The 16384-nt window shown below is 69.2% G+C and overlaps 2 protein-coding genes across 5 annotated transcripts; one reads left to right on the top strand and one right to left on the bottom strand.

Moving 5' to 3' along the window:
- Positions 1-85: 85 nt before the first annotated feature.
- Positions 86-13050, bottom strand: SSBP4 (single stranded DNA binding protein 4). Of its 4 annotated transcripts, none has more exons than XM_069790401.1 (18): positions 12783-13047; positions 11682-11754; positions 11460-11521; positions 10325-10409; positions 5962-6051; positions 4987-5070; positions 4778-4837; positions 4593-4662; positions 4401-4471; positions 3690-3757; positions 3505-3550; positions 3357-3392; positions 3197-3251; positions 3015-3085; positions 2850-2928; positions 2563-2591; positions 1830-1943; positions 86-1569 (listed from the first exon to the last, which is right to left on the bottom strand). In XM_069790401.1, exons 1-18 carry the CDS (start codon positions 12836-12838, stop codon positions 1540-1542), a joined length of 1179 nt encoding a protein of 392 aa, XP_069646502.1. In that variant the 5' UTR covers positions 12839-13047; the 3' UTR covers positions 86-1539. The 4 variants fall into 4 exon arrangements, with proteins under 4 accessions (XP_069646502.1, XP_069646503.1, XP_069646504.1 ...); XM_069790402.1 differs by having other exon boundaries at positions 1842-1943; positions 12783-13045; XM_069790403.1 differs by lacking the exon at positions 4987-5070 and having other exon boundaries at positions 12783-13050.
- A 1298-nt stretch (positions 13051-14348) lies between these two features.
- On the top strand, positions 14349-15874 carry LRRC25 (leucine rich repeat containing 25). The gene is made up of 2 exons (XM_069790395.1): positions 14349-15345; positions 15751-15874. The coding sequence occupies exons 1-2, from the start codon at positions 14453-14455 to the stop codon at positions 15872-15874; spliced, it is 1017 nt and encodes a 338-aa protein (XP_069646496.1). The 5' UTR covers positions 14349-14452.
- The last annotated feature ends 510 nt before the right edge of the window (positions 15875-16384 follow it).

Here is a 16384-nt window from a genome sequence, read left to right as displayed (position 1 = left end):
CTGCTCCGTCTTGCCTGGTTCCTGGGGCCCCCCCCGGACCCCCTTCCCCCAGCCCTGGGCGAAGCGAGAGCCGAACGCCGGTGCCTTCTGAAAAAAAATCAAATTACATTTATTGATGCAGGGGCGGGGGGTGGTTTTTTGTTGTTGTTTTGGGGTTTTTTTTTCTTTTTTTGTGTTTTTTTTCTTTTTTTTGTTGGGGTTTTTTTTGGGGGGGGTCCCCCATTTTGTTTTGATAAGCAACGGGGATTCTAAAGGCTCTGGGGACTAGAAATGGGAGGGGGGGTCCCTACACAGAACGACTATGCCTATGGCGGGCACTACCCCTACAGAAGCCGGGGGCTGCTCCCCACCTCGGCGGGGGGCACGACGGGGGCCCCCCCCGGCATGGGGCTGTACAGGGGAGGGGGCCTGGGTGCACGGTGGCAGTTTGGTGGGGGGGGGGGGGCAGCAGGGGAAGGGTTTGAGGTCTTTTCTGTTATAAAAGAGGAAAAAAAAAAAAAATCAGAAAAAAACACACAAAAAAAAAATTCCTTCATATTAAAGTTTTACAAGTGGTCCCTGGGGGAAGGGGGGGGGGCGGGGGGGCCCCGGTCTGGCGCTCGGGGGGGGGGGCCGGGGATCACAGTGCTGGCTGAGCACGCAGACGGGGCTGGGGGCCGGGGACCCCCCCCCCGGGGCTGGCTTGCTGCCGGGGGGGGGCTGCTCTCTGCACTGGGGCCTGCCCTATAGAGCGCTTGGAGGGGCCAGGTGCTCCATGGGGGGGGGTGTATGGCTTGCCCCCCCCCCCCCCCCCGCTCCCCCCAGCACAGCCTGGGGTGCCCCTGGCTTGGGGGGGGGGTCTGCAGTGGTGGGGGGGTGCTGTGCTGGCAGTATGGTCCCCCCTCCCCCTGCCCTGGGCTTTGGCAGGGTTGGGGTTTGGCTATGGGTCCCCCCCCCGCCATGGGTTTGGGGGGGGGGGATGCACAGCAGGGAGGGCACTGGGAGAACTGGGAGGGGGTCATGCCCTCCCAGACAGGGCGGGGGGGGGGGCCATTGCTCATTAGCATTTCAGCTAATTGCAGTTAAGTGCATGTGCCCCAGCTGGGCAGCATGCCATGGGGGGGGGGGGGCTGCAGCACCATGAACCTCCCACTCCCCCCAAAATGCTAGGGGGGGGGGGCACCACCTGCCAAGTGGGGGGTAGGGGAACAGTGCCATGAAACCCCCCAAAAATCCCCTTCCCCATGCTTGGGGGGGGGGCTGGCACCCATAACACCCCCACAACAGGCCCGCCCCGGTGTCCAGACCCCCCCCACCCTGGGGGGGCATTTTGGGGTGTGTGTGGGGGTGTCCCAGTGCTGGGGTGGTCCCTGCCCCGGGAGCGGGTGGGCAGTAAATAAGTCGCATGACTTATTTCTAATTATTATTATTTTTTTCTGCTTTTTTTTTGTTTGTTTGTTTGTTTAGTGTTTTGGGTTGGGGGGGTTGGTAATTATTATTAATTATTTTTTTTCTCTGGTGCGTGTGGGCGTCTGGCTGTCGGCGGCCTCGGCGCTGGGCTCACACGCTCATTGTCATGCTGGGCGAGTACTAGAGAGAGCGGAGACACCGGAGGGTTAGCTGGGAGGGGAGGGGGGGGTCCGGGGGGGGGCACACACCACTGCCCCCCCCCCACACCGCCCACCTCACGCCTCCCGGCCGCTCGGCCAAGGCGAACTCCCCGCTGCCATGGGGGGGGGTCCGCCACTGGGACTTTATTGTCGACCCCCTCCCCGTCCTCGGCTGCCGCGCCCCCCCCGGGCCCCCCGCCCTCGCCGCTTGCCCCCCCGGGGGTCCCCGGGGGTCCCCACCGGGTCCCTTACGCTGTCGCTTTGGAAGGGGTTTAAGAAATTGCTGCTCAGCTCGGCGTCGTCCCGCGGGGTGCCGGGGGGGTTGCTTAGGGCCCCCAGGTTACTGGGGGAGCTCTGGGGGGGGGGAGAAAAATGTTAGTGGAGTGTGGGGGGGTATGGTGTGGGGTCCTGGTGTATGGAGGGGTCCTGGTGGATTGGGGGTCCCAATAAATGGGGTCCCAGTAGGTGGGGTGGGTCCCAGTGCATGGGGGGGCTCAATAAATGGGGTCCCAGTACATAAAGGGGGGCAGGGGGGAGCCCAGTAAATGGGGTTCCAGGACATGGGATCCCAGAACGTGGGGGGGGTCCCAGTGCATGGTGGGGGGCTCAATAAATGGAGTCCCAGTATATGTGAGGGGGGGGTCCCAGTGCATGGGGGGCTCAATGAATGGAGTCCCAGTACATAAAGGGGGGGCAGGGGGGTCCCTGTGCAGGGGGGGAGCCCAATAAATGGGGTCCCAGGACATGGGATCCCAGTACGTGTGGGGGGGTCCCAGTGCATGGTGGAGGGCTCAATAAATGGGGTCCCAGTACTTGGGGGGGTGTCCCAGTGCATGGGGGGGGGACAAATAAATGGGGTCCCAGCACACGGGGGTCCCAGTGCACGGGGGGCCCCAGCAGTGCGGGGGGGGTCTCAGTGCATGGGGGAAGGGGGGGGTCCCAGCACCCGGGGTTTCAGGGTCCCCCCACTCACCTTTGGCAGCCCGTCCATGTCCCCAGAGCCTGCAAGGATGACACCAGTGTGTTAGTGACCCCCCCCAAACCGTGTGTGTGTCCCCCCCCCCAGCTCCCACCCCCTGCCACCCCCCTCCCTGTCCCCACTGCCCCCCCCGCCCTGCACGGAGCCCGCCTGCCCGCAGATGGAGCTCACGGACCGCAGGATGCGGCCACAGCCCCGGTCCGGGGGTGCTGGGGGGGGGGGGGACACACATGACACCCCTGGCTGGGTGGGGGGGGTGGTTTTGGGGTGGGGGTACCCACCTAAGGATCCGTTCATGTGATGCGGCTCCATCGCGCTCATGCCACCCATGGGTCCCTCCGGTCCGGGTCCCATCGGGAACTGGAAGGGAAGATGGGGGGGGCTGTGAGCAATGTGGGGACCCCCCCATCCCTGTCCCCCCCCATCCCCCCATCCCCATCACTCACATTTGGCCTGTTCCCCGCGGGCCCGATGGGGTTCATCATGGTGTACATGTTCTCACTGGAGTTGGTGGAGTCTGGGGGGGGGGGCAGAACAGCGGGGGGGGGGGCAGAACACCATGGAGGGGGTGAGCCTGGCACCCCCAAATTCCTCCCCAACCCCTAAACCTCATCCCGTAGACACTCACCTCCGGGGCTGGGCAGGATGGGGGTGCCGGGGGGGCCACCACCCCCGGGAGGGCCCTGGGGGGGGGGAGAGGAGGGAGGTGAGTTGGGGGGTAAGGGGGGGGGCACAGCAGGTTTGCCTGCAGCATGGGCCCCCCCCCCCAAGTGCACCCCGATACTCACCACATAGTTCCCAGGGGATGAGGAGGAGTAGGCGATCTGGGGGGGGAGGAAAGAGGGGAAGGGTCAGCATGGGGGGGCACGGAGCCAGCACCCCGATGGCTCCAGTGGTCTCCCCCCCAGATATTCCCCCCCCTCCCCCACGACTTACAGAGTTGGCGTTGGGGTTCGGCCAGGGCCCACGGCCACCGGGACCCCTGGAAGGCAACGGGGAGAGGTGAGGGGGGGGGGGTCCTGCCAGTCCCTGGGCCCCCCCACCCCTGCGTGGCCACCCAGCTCCCCCTGCCCAGCTCCGGGATGGGGGGCGGGGGGTGCAGGGGGGTCCTGGTGCCTTACATGTTCATGGCGGGCATGCCAGGGCCGGCCAGTGAGCTGGGGGGGGGCCGCATCCCGCTGCCGTAGGTCTGCAGGGAGAGCAGGGGGGGTCAGCAGGGGCTGGGACATCCTTGTCCCTATCCCCATCCCTGTCCCCATCCCCACCCACATCTCCTTGTTCCCAACCCCATCCCTAGCCCTGTAGCCCTGTCCCCAAACCCATCCCCATCCCTATATCCCTGTCCCCATCCCTATATCCCCATCCCCAGTCCCATCCCTGTCCCCAAACCTATCCCCATCCCTATATCCCCCCCCAGTTCCATCCCTGTCCCCATCCCTGTCCCTATCCCTGTCCCTATATCCCTGTCCGCGGTCCCATCCCTGTCCCCATTCCTATATCCCTGTCCCCAGTCCCATCCCTGTCCCCAAACCCATCCCTATATCCCCAGCCCCAGCCCATCCCCAATCCCATCACCCTCCCCATCCCTGTGTCCAGCCCCATCCCTATCCGAGTCCCTGTCCCCATCCTTGTCCCCATCCCCATCTCCCTGTCCCCATCCCTGTCTCCCTGTCCCCATCCTCATCCATATCTCCCTGTTCCCGCTCCCTGTCCCCCTGTCCCCAACCCCATCTCTACCCCTGTATCCCTGTCCCCAACCCCATCCGTGTCCCCATCCCTGTCCCCAACCCCATCCCAGCCCCTGTGTGTCCCCCCCCCCGTGCCCCCCTCACCTGGGGGGCCATGCCGGCCATGCCTCGCGGGGGGTTCATGCGCTGCATCGGCCCCCCCATGCCGGGATGCCCTGTGCAAAGCGGGAGGGGGGGAAAGCGTGAGACCCCCACAGTATCCCCCCCACCGACCTGGTGGCAGGGTTGGGGGGGGGACACACACATGGGGACAGGGACCCCCCCCAAAAAACTCACCCTGCGACCGTGCGGCTGGATCCATGGCGTTGGGCAGCAGCGGCTGGGAGCCAGGGACACCCACGGGAGGCTGTTGGGAAGGGGGGGACACACACAGGACAGTGGGTCAGGGTGCTGTGGGACCCCCACCCCACCCAGAGGGGTCTGCAGCGTTGGGGGGGGTTCCCTGTCCCCAACCACCTCACCTGGTTCGGCATCCGGAGCGGGGGCCGGGGGCCGCCGGGGTAGCGGGGGGACATGAAGGGCTGCAAGAGACGGAGCAAGGTTGGGGGGGGGGAGAGGATGCGAAATGGGGCTGGGGGGGGCTGTGGCATCACCCTGGGGGGGGGCTGGGACACTCCTGCGGGCACTTGGGGGGGGTGGCCGGGGGCTGCCGGGCTGTGCCCAGCCTTACCTGGCTGTGCGGCCCCAGCATGGGGGCACCGGGGTTGTGGGGCGGAGGTTGGGCGTGGGGTGATGGCTGAGAGCCCGCAGGTCCCTTCAAGAGAAATAAAACACGGTTATGGGCTGGGGGGGGCCTGGGGAGACGGGGTGGGGGGGCACCCCGGTGGGGGGCGTGAGGGGTGGGGGGACACTGGGCTGGCCCCATGCTGGGAGGGGGCAGCACTGGTGGTGGTGGTGGGGGGGGGGAGGTGGTCTGGCTGTGCCACAGCAATGGGGGAGGGGGGTCCCGGCTCATGTAACAGCCCCCCCCCCCGGCTGCACGCACACGTGGGGCTCAGGCGTGTGCACACGCTAAAGGCACGTGCACACCAAGGGCACACACACGCCTGCAACGTGACGTGGGGAGCACAACCGGGTTCCCCAGCACTGTGTGCAAGGGTCCCGGCATGCACACGGGCTCACACGCGTGTGCTCGCACACGCACACGCGCACACACACACATGCTCGTATACACACGCGTGCTCGCGCACACGCAGTGCCCATGCGTGCGCGCCTGCATCGTGCCCGAGCAATGCGAGGACATGCGGGCGCGCTCACGCCCTGTGCCGTGGGCACAAGCACGCGACGCTCACGCGTGTGCGTGCGTGATGCTCACCCGTGTGCGCACGCGATGCTCACGTGTGCACACGTACGCCCACGCCTGCACGCTCATGTGCAAGACACGTGCTCTCACATAGATACATGCTCACGTACATGCATGCACCTACATGCACGCTGACATATGTGCACGCACATACATGCAGCTCACACATGCACGCTCACGCGTGTGCAAGCACACGCAGCAGGATGACACCCCCCCCACGCCGCCAAGACCACCGAGCCCCCGGCCAGCCCTGCCCACCCCCCGCAGGCAGCGCAGGCGTTGAGGGGGACACACACACACACACACACAGAGCCCCGAGACACGGTGCGGGCAGGCTGGTACCTGAAAGAAGGCGGGGGGCATGGGCCCCCCCGGCATGCCGTCACCGGGGGGCAGGTTCCCCATCACCGGGCTGGGAGCCGCCGCCGCGCTCTGCGGGGAAAGGAGAGCTCAGCGCCGGAGAAGGTGGTGGGGGGGTGTCCACCAGAAGCCCCCCCCCACCATCCCAGCACCCCAAGGGGCCGGATTCGGCCTTTGCAGCTGCCCCCCATCCCTGGTACATCTGTGCCGTGGCACCCCGGGGGGGGGGGGCGACACACACATTGGGGCTGGCTGACCTTTGCGGCTTGGGGCCACCAGTGTGTCCCATTTGCCCTCCAGTCCCAGGGCCACCCTGTGTCCCCCCCCCACCGGCCACGGGAGCCAACGCGGGTAACGTCAAGCTCGCCCCGCGCGAGCGAGAGGGTAGCGCGGGGGAGAACGCGGCACGTTTCCCTCCCAGCCAAACTGGGGGGGGTTTGGTGGGGGGGGGGGGGCTGCAGCTGGCCCTGGGGGGACCCTGTGGGGGGGCTGGCTGAGCTGGGGGTGGGGGGGGGGGGGCGCGGGCAGGGGGCCCTGGCCCCACTCGCCTGCCGGCCCAGTCCGAGGGGAGCTGTTAAGGGAAGGAATGTGCCGGCTTTCCGGCTCGGCCCCTCCGCCACAACTGGTTTCAATTTGTAGGGGAGGAGGAGAAAGAGGAGGGGGGGGGGAACCTTGTGCTGCCCCATCCACCCGGGGGGCCCCCCACCCCCCCCCCCAAACCTGCTGCCAGCCCTGCGGGGAGAGGGGGGGGCCCCGGCTGTGGTTGGAGGTGGGGGGGGGTCATCACCCACCGGTGGGTGATGGGGTCGGGGCACCCGTGGGTGCTGCTGGTGTGGAAATGGGGGTGGGGTGCTGGTTGGGGAGGGGGAGACCCCCCCCGGGGGGGGGGGGTGTCCCGTGGTGGGCACACGGGTCACGCTATGTACACGGGTCACGCCAGCACATGGGTCACGCCTGGGACACGGGTGACAGTGGGTGCTGGGGGGCACATGGCTGAGGGTCCCTGCCCCACGGCGTGGCCAGGCTGGGGCCAGTGCCTGCTGGGGTCTGGAGGCTGGGGGGGGGTCCCAGGGCCCCCAGCCTCATTTACCAGCTGCAGGATCCGGCCCCAGGCGCGCCCCAGCCCCAGGGATCATTTGCAAGACAATGGGAGTCTGTGCAGGCAGCCAAAACCAACAGAGCCTGGGGGGGACTGGGGGGGGCAGGCACAGCCCCCCCTTATCCCGAAACCACCCCCAGCACCCCTCCTCGTTAACCCCTCGGCCACCATTGTGGTAGGGGACGGTGGCCCCCCCGCCCCCCCGGCTGGGCCCTGGGGTCGGGGTGAGGCGTGGGGACACCCCGGGGATGTTTGGGGTGATGGGGGTGGCAGCGGGCTCGTGTGGCCAGCACGGAGCCCCCCACGGTCCCACCACCGAGCTCGTCAGGGAGCCGTCACAGAGCCCACCGTGGTCCCACCATGGAACCCACCATGGTCCCACCACAGCACCCATCATGGTGCCCATCACAGAACCATCTCAGAGCTCACCATGGTCCCACCACAGCACCCATCATGGTGCCCAGCACAGAACCATCACGGAGCCCACCATGGTCCCACCACAGCACCCATCACAGAACCATCATGGAGCTCACCATCATCCCACCACAGCACCCATCATGGTGCCCACCATGGAGCCATCATAGAGCCCACCATGGTCCCCCCACAGCACCCATCATGGAGCACACCACAGCACCCATCATGGTGCCCACCATGGAGCCATCATAGAGCCCACCATGGTCCCCCCACAGCACCCATCACGGTGCTCTTCATGGAGCCACCACGGAGCCCATCGTGGTGCTCATCACTGGAACCACCACGGTGCCCACCCAGCCTCGTCCACCCCGGCATGACACAGGGGACGGGTCCCCCCCCATCAGCCCGGGGGGGTGCCGGGAGGGGTGAAGGGTGAAATGGCAGCAGGGTCACCCCACGGCCATGGGGCCAACACAGCACCCACGCAGCCACCCCACGGATGGCAGGGAAGCCTTTGCCTGGGGTGGGGGGGGGGCACAGGCCCTGTCCCGTGTGTGTCCCCCCCCGGGAACAGAGCCGAGGCAGAGTGGGGTGCAGACCCTGTCCCCTCTTGGGGACCCCCCCCCAAACTCCCCTGCCCCATGGTGCAGGGACGGTGCTTCACCCCAAGCCCCGAGTGGGGCCACCGCTGCCCCCCCAGCTCCAGCCCTACAAGGGGGACAGTGCTGCCCCCCCCCTCCCTGCCATAACAGGGACTGAATTGGGCCCCCCCCCACCCCGGACTCCCCCCCCCATCACTCAGTGATGCAAAGCAGAGTTGCCATGGCAACAGGTTGGGGAGTTTCGGCTCCTCCTGCAAGCTCAAGGTCAGGAGGGAGAAAATGGGGTAGGGGGGAAGATGGGGGGGGGCAGAGCACAAGCTGGGGGGGGTCCCCACACTGCCACACCCCAGGGGGACCCCAGACCCCGCTGCAGGGCCGGCTGCCCCCACACGCAGGCTGGACCCTGCCAGCCCCCTCCCCACCCCAGTGTGATGCACGGGGGGGTCACCGTCCCCCTGATGCTCATGGTTGGGGGGGGGTCCCCACGCACCCCGGGCCGAACATCACCCATGAGAGGGCGAGGGGCACCCGCTCCACGCCGGGGAGCCCTAATTCACCCCACGGGTACCGGTGGGCAGCGGGATGGGGACGCGGCTGTGGCGGGCATCCCGTGGGGTGCAGCGTGGGGGCTGTGGGGGGGGGCTCAACCCCCCCATAGCGGTCCCCAGCGCCCCAGCTCTGCCTGCCAGGCAGCACTGCCATGGCAACGCAGCCTGACCCGCGCCTCGTCCCCGGCGTCACCGCACCAGCAGCCTCATTAATTCCAGCATGGAAATCAGCTCTGCGCAGTGCCGGGGGGCCGGGGGCGGTGAGGGTTGGGGGGGGGGGTTGGGGTTTTGGGGGGGCCCTGCTGCAGCCCCGGCAGCCCCCGCGGTGTTGGCGCAGGCACACGCGTGCCCACGCGTGCCCACGCAGCGGTGATGGGTGTCCCAGAGGGTAGCATGGTCACCCCACTCCACCCCCCCCGCAACAAGCTGTGGGGTGCTGAACACCCGGAGTTTGGGGGGGGGGGGGTGTGGAGGGAAGGGGGAGCAGCTCCGGTCCCACTCCGGCAGGATGGGGAGAGGATCGGGGGCAACGTGTGCCCCGTGGCCTCCTCCATCCCACGGCACGCCTGAATGCCAGGGCACCGCATGTCCCACAGCATCCCGCGGCGCCGTGGACCCCGCAGCATCCCGCATCCCACAGTACCGTGGATACCGCAGCATCCCGCATCCCCCAGCACCGCGTACCCTGGAGCATCCTGCATCCCCCAGCGCCATATATCCCACGCAGCACGGCACCGCGTGTGCCACAGCATCCCACATCCCACGGCCTTCTGCATCCCATGGCATCCTGCACACCACGGCATCCCACATCCCTCGACACCGCGGATCCCGCAGCATCCCACATCCCTCAGCACCACGGATCCCACGGCATCCCGCACCGCGTGGCACCGTGGATCCCGCAGCATCCCACATCCCTCAGCACCGTGGACCCCACAGCATCCCACATCCCTCAGCACCGTGGATCCCGCAGCATCCCGCTTCCCACACCCCTGGGACCACAGCACTGTCCCCCATCCCAGGGCACGGTGCCCCCCCCCCCAGCGGGTCCCCACTGTCCCAGGACCCGGTTCCCCTCCTGCCACCCCCTGTGCCCCCCCCTTTCCCTGCCCGCAGCCCCGGCAGGAGCGGGCACACGCCGGGCTGTTGACTCTGTGCCAATGATTAACTCGCCAAAGGCTAGCACCGATAAGGAGGGGAGCTGCCGGTGCCAGGGTTGGGGTCCCACGGGTGGTGTCCCACCGAGCCCCGAGATCGCGGTGGCCCCCGGGTCCGCTAGGTGAGGACACACACACACACACACGGACCCCAAGCCGGCTGGGGTACCCCCTGTTCGGGAAGCGAGAGCCTGTTACTTTGCCCACGCCGTGGGACGGGGTGGGATCTGGGGGTCTCTGTCCCCCGTGGGGTCGGCGGAGGGGGATGGGCACGCCGGGGTCCCTGGGTGTCGGGGAGGAGGGGGGGGGCTGAGCCAGGCCCCCAGGGATTACCCCCCCCCCTCCTCGCGGCGCCCTGCAAAATAGGTCACCCACGCTGGCGAGGCCAGGGCTGGCAGAGCCGGCGTTAACCCCCGGACCGCCGGTGTCCTTGGCACGGGGGTCTTGCCAGCGGTTGGGGGGGGGGGGCAGCGTGAAGGGGGGGGGGAGCGGGGGCACAGAGCCCCCCCCCAGCACCACGGTACTCACATAGTCGTGGAAGGCTTTGGCCTCGCTGGAGTGCTCACAGGTTTCCCGGCGGTCGGGAGCGGCACAGTACAGGTCCCAGAAGACACTGGAAAAGTGGGGGGGGGGGGGGGGGGTGGACGCACAGTGGGTCAGGACCCCCCCCCCAAGGTGTGTCCCTATCCCCCTATACCGCCCTCGCCCGCTGTGCCCCGTGGCATCGCCCCCCACTGCTGGCTGAGCCCGGCCACGCTCGTGTCACTGATGGCCGGCGGGGTGGGGGGGCCGGTGCTCTGTGTATGCGTGTTCCCCCCCCATGGCGGGGGCCTCCCGGCTCCGGCGCTGTTTTCCCTGGAAACAGTCGCTACGGCCGGAGCCCAAATTCCTGGGACTTTACATCAGGCTGCAGCATCCCGGGGCGGGATGGGGGGGGTCCCACCACCCACGCCCCCCCACCCCGGATGCTGGGGTGGGTATGGGACGGCGGAGGGGCCGGTGCGTGTCCCACTTGGCCCCCCCCCCCAGTACTGTTTGTGGGTGCCCCCCCCCAGATTTGGGGTGTAGTAGCCGGGTGCCGGCAGCGGGAGGGTTAAGGGCCTGGAAAGCGCTGTGCCCCCCCCTCTTTGCTGTCCATTCCCCCCCCCCCCATAAATCACCAACTAATCGTTTATTGGAAATGGCTAAATGCGGCGGTGGCGGCACCGTGGCGCCCGGCACGGCCGGATCCTGCGCCCCACTGAGGGCCCCCCCTCTCCCCGTCACAACCGTGCTGGGCCGAGACCCCCCCCTGGCATGATGCCAACCCACGGGGTGCCCCCCCCGACCCCCACCATCACCATCACCCCCCCCCTAAGGGTGCAGGGGGTCCGGCCTTGGGCTGGGACCCCCCCCATACCCCCCCCAGCCCCACGCTTGGTGCCAAATTGGATCCATCTGGAGGGGCCGGGGGGGGGGGCCGGGGCGTAGCCGGGATGTGAGGCCGGGGGGGGGGGGCCCCAAAATTGCTGATGGGAAAAGCAGAGCGGCAGGTTTATGGGGTACGAGGTGATGTGGCGGCAGCCCAGGGAAAAAAAGGGGGGGGCTCCCAGGCCTAACACTGTAGGGAAGGGTTTTGGGGGGGGTCCAGCCCCACTCCCACTTCTCCCCCCCCCCAACTCACCACCACCAGGAGTGCAGGAAGCCGGGGGGCTCGCCCAGCGTGATGTTCTTCTCCCATCGGATCTGCGGAGAGGGGGCAACGAGGGGGGGGGTCAAACATCACTTTACCAGGCCTGACACCCCGGGGATGGGCTCAGGGAGCCACAACGCGGGGGGGTGCAGGGCTCCAAGCTTGCGGAATGGGGGGGGGGGTGATGTGCTGTGTCCCCCCCCCTCGTCTTACCTCCGAAAGGAAGGTCTGGGCCGATTTCTGGGCCCCCACGTGCAGCAGGTACTCGTAGACGTACAGCGCCAGCCTGCGGGGACGGGGTCTCAGGGGGGGGTCTCAGGGATGTGTGTCCCCCCCTCAAAGGGACCTGCCACCCCCGGGGTGCCCCGTGGCAGGGCCAGCATCCCTGCGGTGACACCCCCATCCTGACAGACCCCCCCCCAAAAGGCAGGAGGGGACCCCCGAGTGACACCGGGGGGGACACGATCAGGATGGAACCCCCGTTAAACAAGTGCAGAATTAACGAGGGGGGGGGAATTCGATGTCACCCCCCTGCAAAGGGAACCGCCCCCCACCACGGGCATCACGGTGACACCGAATCCCACCGGTGCCCCCCCTCCACGCCAATCGGTCCCCGACCGTCCCGGTTCCCCCGGGGATGAGTCGGGGATGGGGGGGGGACACACGTCCCACGCGGGATGTCACCGTGGGGTGAGTGTCACCGGGGGTGTCCCCTGACCGGGGACCTTCACGGCGGGGGGGGGGGGTGTCCGGGGATCCGTTCCCGGTGCTCCATCACCCCCCCCCCCCCCACCCCGGGGCAGCGGGAAACGGGACCCTCGGGGCTGACACCGGGCTCGTCGTGGGGGTGCAGACCCCCCCCCCCTCCGGCAGGTGCCCCGGGGACAGCGGTGACCCCGAGTACCGGGACCACGGCGGGGACGGGCACAACCGGGGATACCGGTGGCCCCCCGGGGGGTGGGGTGGGGGGTGGCACGACCCCCCCCCCCCGGGGCGGGGAGCGAGGCGGGGCGGGGGGGGGGGGGAAGGAATCGCGGTTCCCGGTGCCCCCGCAGGGATGGCAATGCCCGGTGCGCATCGCGACTCCCGGTAGCCCCGGTGGCCGGGCTGAACCCCGACGGTTCCCGCCGGTTCGCCCCGGCGGGGCGGGGCCGCGGGGGTCCGCCCGCCCCCCGATCGCCCCCCCCCCCCCCCATCACCACCACCCCCCTCCTCTCCTTCTCTCCGTCCCCGCTCCCCCGGCGACCGCCCCGGCAAACTTCCGCGCCCCCGGCCCGATCCCGCCGCCCCCCCCCCCCCACCGCCGCCACTCACTTCTCGCGGGCCTGGCCGTCCGAGGGCACACCGGAGCCCTTGCCCTTGGCGTACATAGTGGGGGGGGGGGAAACGGCGGCGGTAAGAGGCGGCACCGGCTGTCAACGGCCCCGGTCCCGGTCCCGGTTCCCCGCCGCCATCCCGGAGCCGGAGCCGGAGCCGGACCCGGCGGCTGCCGGCCGCGCGCGCGCGCGACGCGCGCCCCCGCCCGCGGGGGGGGAGCTTGAAACCGCCGCGCCCGGGCCGGGGGGTCCCCGCGCCGCCGCCGCCGCCGCCGCCGCCGCCGCCGCCGCCTCCTCCCGCCTCCCCCCTCCCCTCCCGGCTCCGCGCGCGCGGCTGTTCCAGCAACACCGGCCCCCCCCCCCCGGCCCCGCCCGCGCCCGCCGCTCTTAAAAGGGCGATGGCCGGTGCGGAGGAGGTGGTGGGGCCGTGGGGGGGGGGGGGGGTATGGAGGGGTAGTGACACGAGGGGGTGGACGCAGGCACAGTGGGCAGAGGGGGAGACGGGGGGGGACGTGGATGCGAGGGGGTGGGCACTGACACGAGGGGGTGGACACGGACAGGGTGGCCACAGGGATGTGGATCGGGGGGGAGAGGCACACGGAGGGATTTGGACACGAGGGGGCGGGCGTGGGCACGGAGGGACACGGAGGCGAGGGGCGGACACACGGATGTGAGAGGGGACTGGGACACGGGGGGATGGACACAAACGTGGTGGAGTTGGCGGGGGGGGACACACACGGGACACTGACACGAGTGGCGGACACGGGCCCACAGGGAGGACACAGGCACGGGGGGATGCGGACGTGGGGAACACCGGGATGGGGACACGGACACACACCCACGCACGGAGCCCTCCCACCCCAGCCCTGGGGTCCCCTCACAAACCAGGGAGGGGGTCTCCGCCCCCCCCCCGAGGACCCCAAGCAGAGCCCCCACGGGTGCCGAGACCCCAGGGAGGGCCCGATCCTGCCCACACCCCCTCCCCGACCCGCCGCCACGGCACACAACGCGTGTGCGTGGCCGTGGCCGGGGCACATGGGTGAGCACCCGGCGCGTGCGCACCTACACGCGTGTGCGAGCGTGCGTGTGCGTGGCCGCCTGTGTCCCCGGGAGCTGTTGGAGCTGCCCACTCGAGTGTTCCCACGTCACCAAGGCCACAGGGCTGGGATCCCCAAACCAGACCCCCCAAGCCCCCCCCCAGCTCCCCCCAGGCCCCTCGGGCCGGGAGCAGCACCCGGGGTCAGAGCCCTGCAGCACCCCAGGAAAAGAGCAGGGGGTCCGGCAGTGGCCCCGGCGGGGTGCTGAGGCAAAGGGTGCTGCATGTCCCCCCCCGTGTCCTCCCCCCGGGACCGGTTACGCCCTGGCAGGGTGACACGGGACGGCGGGACCCGCCTGTTCCTCTTCCCACACCCCTGCCCGCGCCAGGCAGAGAGGCAGGCGAGTTGGGGTGCTGGGGTCAGGATTGGGGGGGGGGGGGGGGGCTGGAAAACCACCTGCCAGGACCCTTGGGTGCTGCCCTGCCGGGGCAGAGAGGCAGCGGGGTGGGTGCCAGACTGGTTAGCGCTGGGAGGGTGTGCTCAGTTGGAATGGGAAGGGGGCTCAGGTGGGTTTTGCTGACACCCCCCCTCCCTAATTTTCCACCCAGGCGCCCGGTGGGGCGGAGGGGCCATGGGGCACCCCGCAGCCCCCCTCATGCCGCTGCTGCTGCTGGCGCTGCGCCCCGCGGCCCCCTGCTTCACCGTGCCGTCGGATGCCCCCGCCGAGCTCACGCTGATCAACAGCAGCCGTCGATGCGCCGAGTTGGACTGGGGCCTCTTCCAGCGGCAGAACCGGCTGTGGCTGAGCCATAACGGCATCGAGGCCCTGAGCCCCTCGTCCCGCGTCGAGCCGGAGCTGGAAAACCTGGACCTGTCGTACAACCAGTTACGGGAGCTGCCGGACGCTTTCCTGAGCCGAGCGCGGGGGCTTCGGCATCTCCGGCTGCAGCACAACCGGTTACGGGATCTGCCCGCCGGTTTCTTCGCCAACGCCACGGCTCTGCAGGAGCTGTGGCTTCAGGGTAACCCCCTGCCCGCCGTGCCCACCACGGCCTTCCAGGACACCCTGCGTTATTTGGCGGTGCCGTGCCACTGCGACGTGGTGGGCAGCGTCCTGGCAGCCTGCTCCCGGCCGGAGGGCACGGCGCTCTGGTGCCAGTGCTTCATGTCCCGAGACGATTCCTTCAACGTCACCAATTTCCACACCCGGGAATGCCAGGGCAACGTGGGGCTGGTGGCCGGCGCGGTCGGGGCCGCCGGCGGGGCGGCCGTGCTGCTGGCGATCGCCGCCGTGGTTTGCTACCGGCGGAGGAAAGTGGCCGGCGCTGCTGCCGGCGCGGGGTGGGGTAAGCGGGAGTCTGCCACGGCCCACGGGCAGCCCCGCTACATCAGCCGGGCCGCTGAGATCGGTGCCGCCGATGCCACCGCTGCCGCGCCGGATTATGAGAATATCTTCATGAGCCCCTGCGCCGCTCCGGCTGCCGCGCGGGGCTGGACGCCAGAATGGCAGGAGCAGCGGTACAGGTGAGGATCCGGCACGGGGATCAGCTGCTTGGGGTATGTCCCATCCCTTCCCACGCTGTGCCATGCCACGCTGTGCCATCCCATGCCATGCCATGCCATGCCGTGCCATCCCATGCCATGCCATGCCATGCCATGCCATGCCATCCCATCCCATCCATGCTGTGCCATGCCGTCCGGTCCCATTCATGCCATCCCACGTCCCCCCATCCCGTGCCATCCCACATTATCCCATCCCGCCACCCCCAAAGCCCAGGCGCTTGCCAGGGCTGAGCCCTTTCCACCCACCCACACCCCCAAAGCCACCCCATGGGGTTCGCTCCCTCATCAGGGACCAGCTCCCCCCCCGACCTGCCCCATCGCCTGGGCACGGTGCGGGGGTGCCACCCCTCTGTGTGTCCCCCCCAGACCCCAGGTTCCGGTGGACGACGACTATTTTCTGGAGAGCGAGGCTGTCTCCGGGGACCAGCCCATCTACGCCAACACGCAGACCCCCGGCGAGGACAGCGTCTACATCATCCCCAACCAGTGAGGGGCCTGGGGGGGTCCGGGGGGGGCTGTGGGTATGAAGCTTTGGCTCCCACCGATGCTTCTCCCTGAGGCTTTCCCTGGTGGCCCCCCCCCAGCCCAAAGGGGACGGGGATGGGCGCTCCCCATGGATGAAGGCTCCGGGGGTCTCCCCACGGCTGGGACGGCGACACGCGTGGTCCCCATGCACACATCCTGCCAAGGAGGCCTTTCTCAGAGCAGGGGGGGCATTATTTTTAATCACACACACCACACCCCCCTCCAGCCCCTTCCTTCGCCCCAGTTCCCACCACGGGGCGAGGGTTGAGGGTTAGCGCTTCCTCCCCGGGGCCGGCAGCCACCGACCGCGGGGACGCTTCGGCACGGCATCCGCCGGCACGCCGGCACGCTGGAGCCTTCCCGGCCGGGGACACGTGTGGGGGGGGCCTCCCCCCGGGGCCATCTGGCAGAGCGGGTGGCCGTGGGGTGACCACGGCACACGGTTCCTCTTCCCCTTTTCAGCTGCTGATGGAGA

The sequence above is a fragment of the Haliaeetus albicilla genome, chromosome 8 (genome assembly GCF_947461875.1).
Source record: "Haliaeetus albicilla chromosome 8, bHalAlb1.1, whole genome shotgun sequence".
Taxonomy (NCBI): Eukaryota; Metazoa; Chordata; class Aves; order Accipitriformes; family Accipitridae; genus Haliaeetus; species Haliaeetus albicilla.
The sequence above is the reverse complement of the archived record's forward strand: the minus strand, read 5'-3'. Positions and strand labels throughout refer to the sequence as shown.

Bases quoted from the DNA above. Each gene is read 5' to 3' on its own strand.
- LRRC25 (XM_069790395.1), top strand. From the start codon at position 14,453: ATGGGGCACCCCGCAGCCCCCCTCATGCCGCTGCTGCTGCTGGCGCTG. The intron at 15,346-15,750 runs GTGAGGATCCGG...TGTCCCCCCCAG, and splicing joins TGGCAGGAGCAGCGGTACAG to ACCCCAGGTTCCGGTGGACG.
- SSBP4 (XM_069790401.1), bottom strand. From the start codon at position 12,838: ATGTACGCCAAGGGCAAGGGCTCCGGTGTGCCCTCGGACGGCCAGGCC. The intron at 3,252-3,356 runs GTGAGTATCGGG...CCCCCCCCCCAG, and splicing joins CATCCCCTGGGAACTATGTG to GGCCCTCCCGGGGGTGGTGG. The intron at 2,929-3,014 runs GTGAGTGATGGG...CTTCCCTTCCAG, and splicing joins CCGCGGGGAACAGGCCAAAT to TTCCCGATGGGACCCGGACC.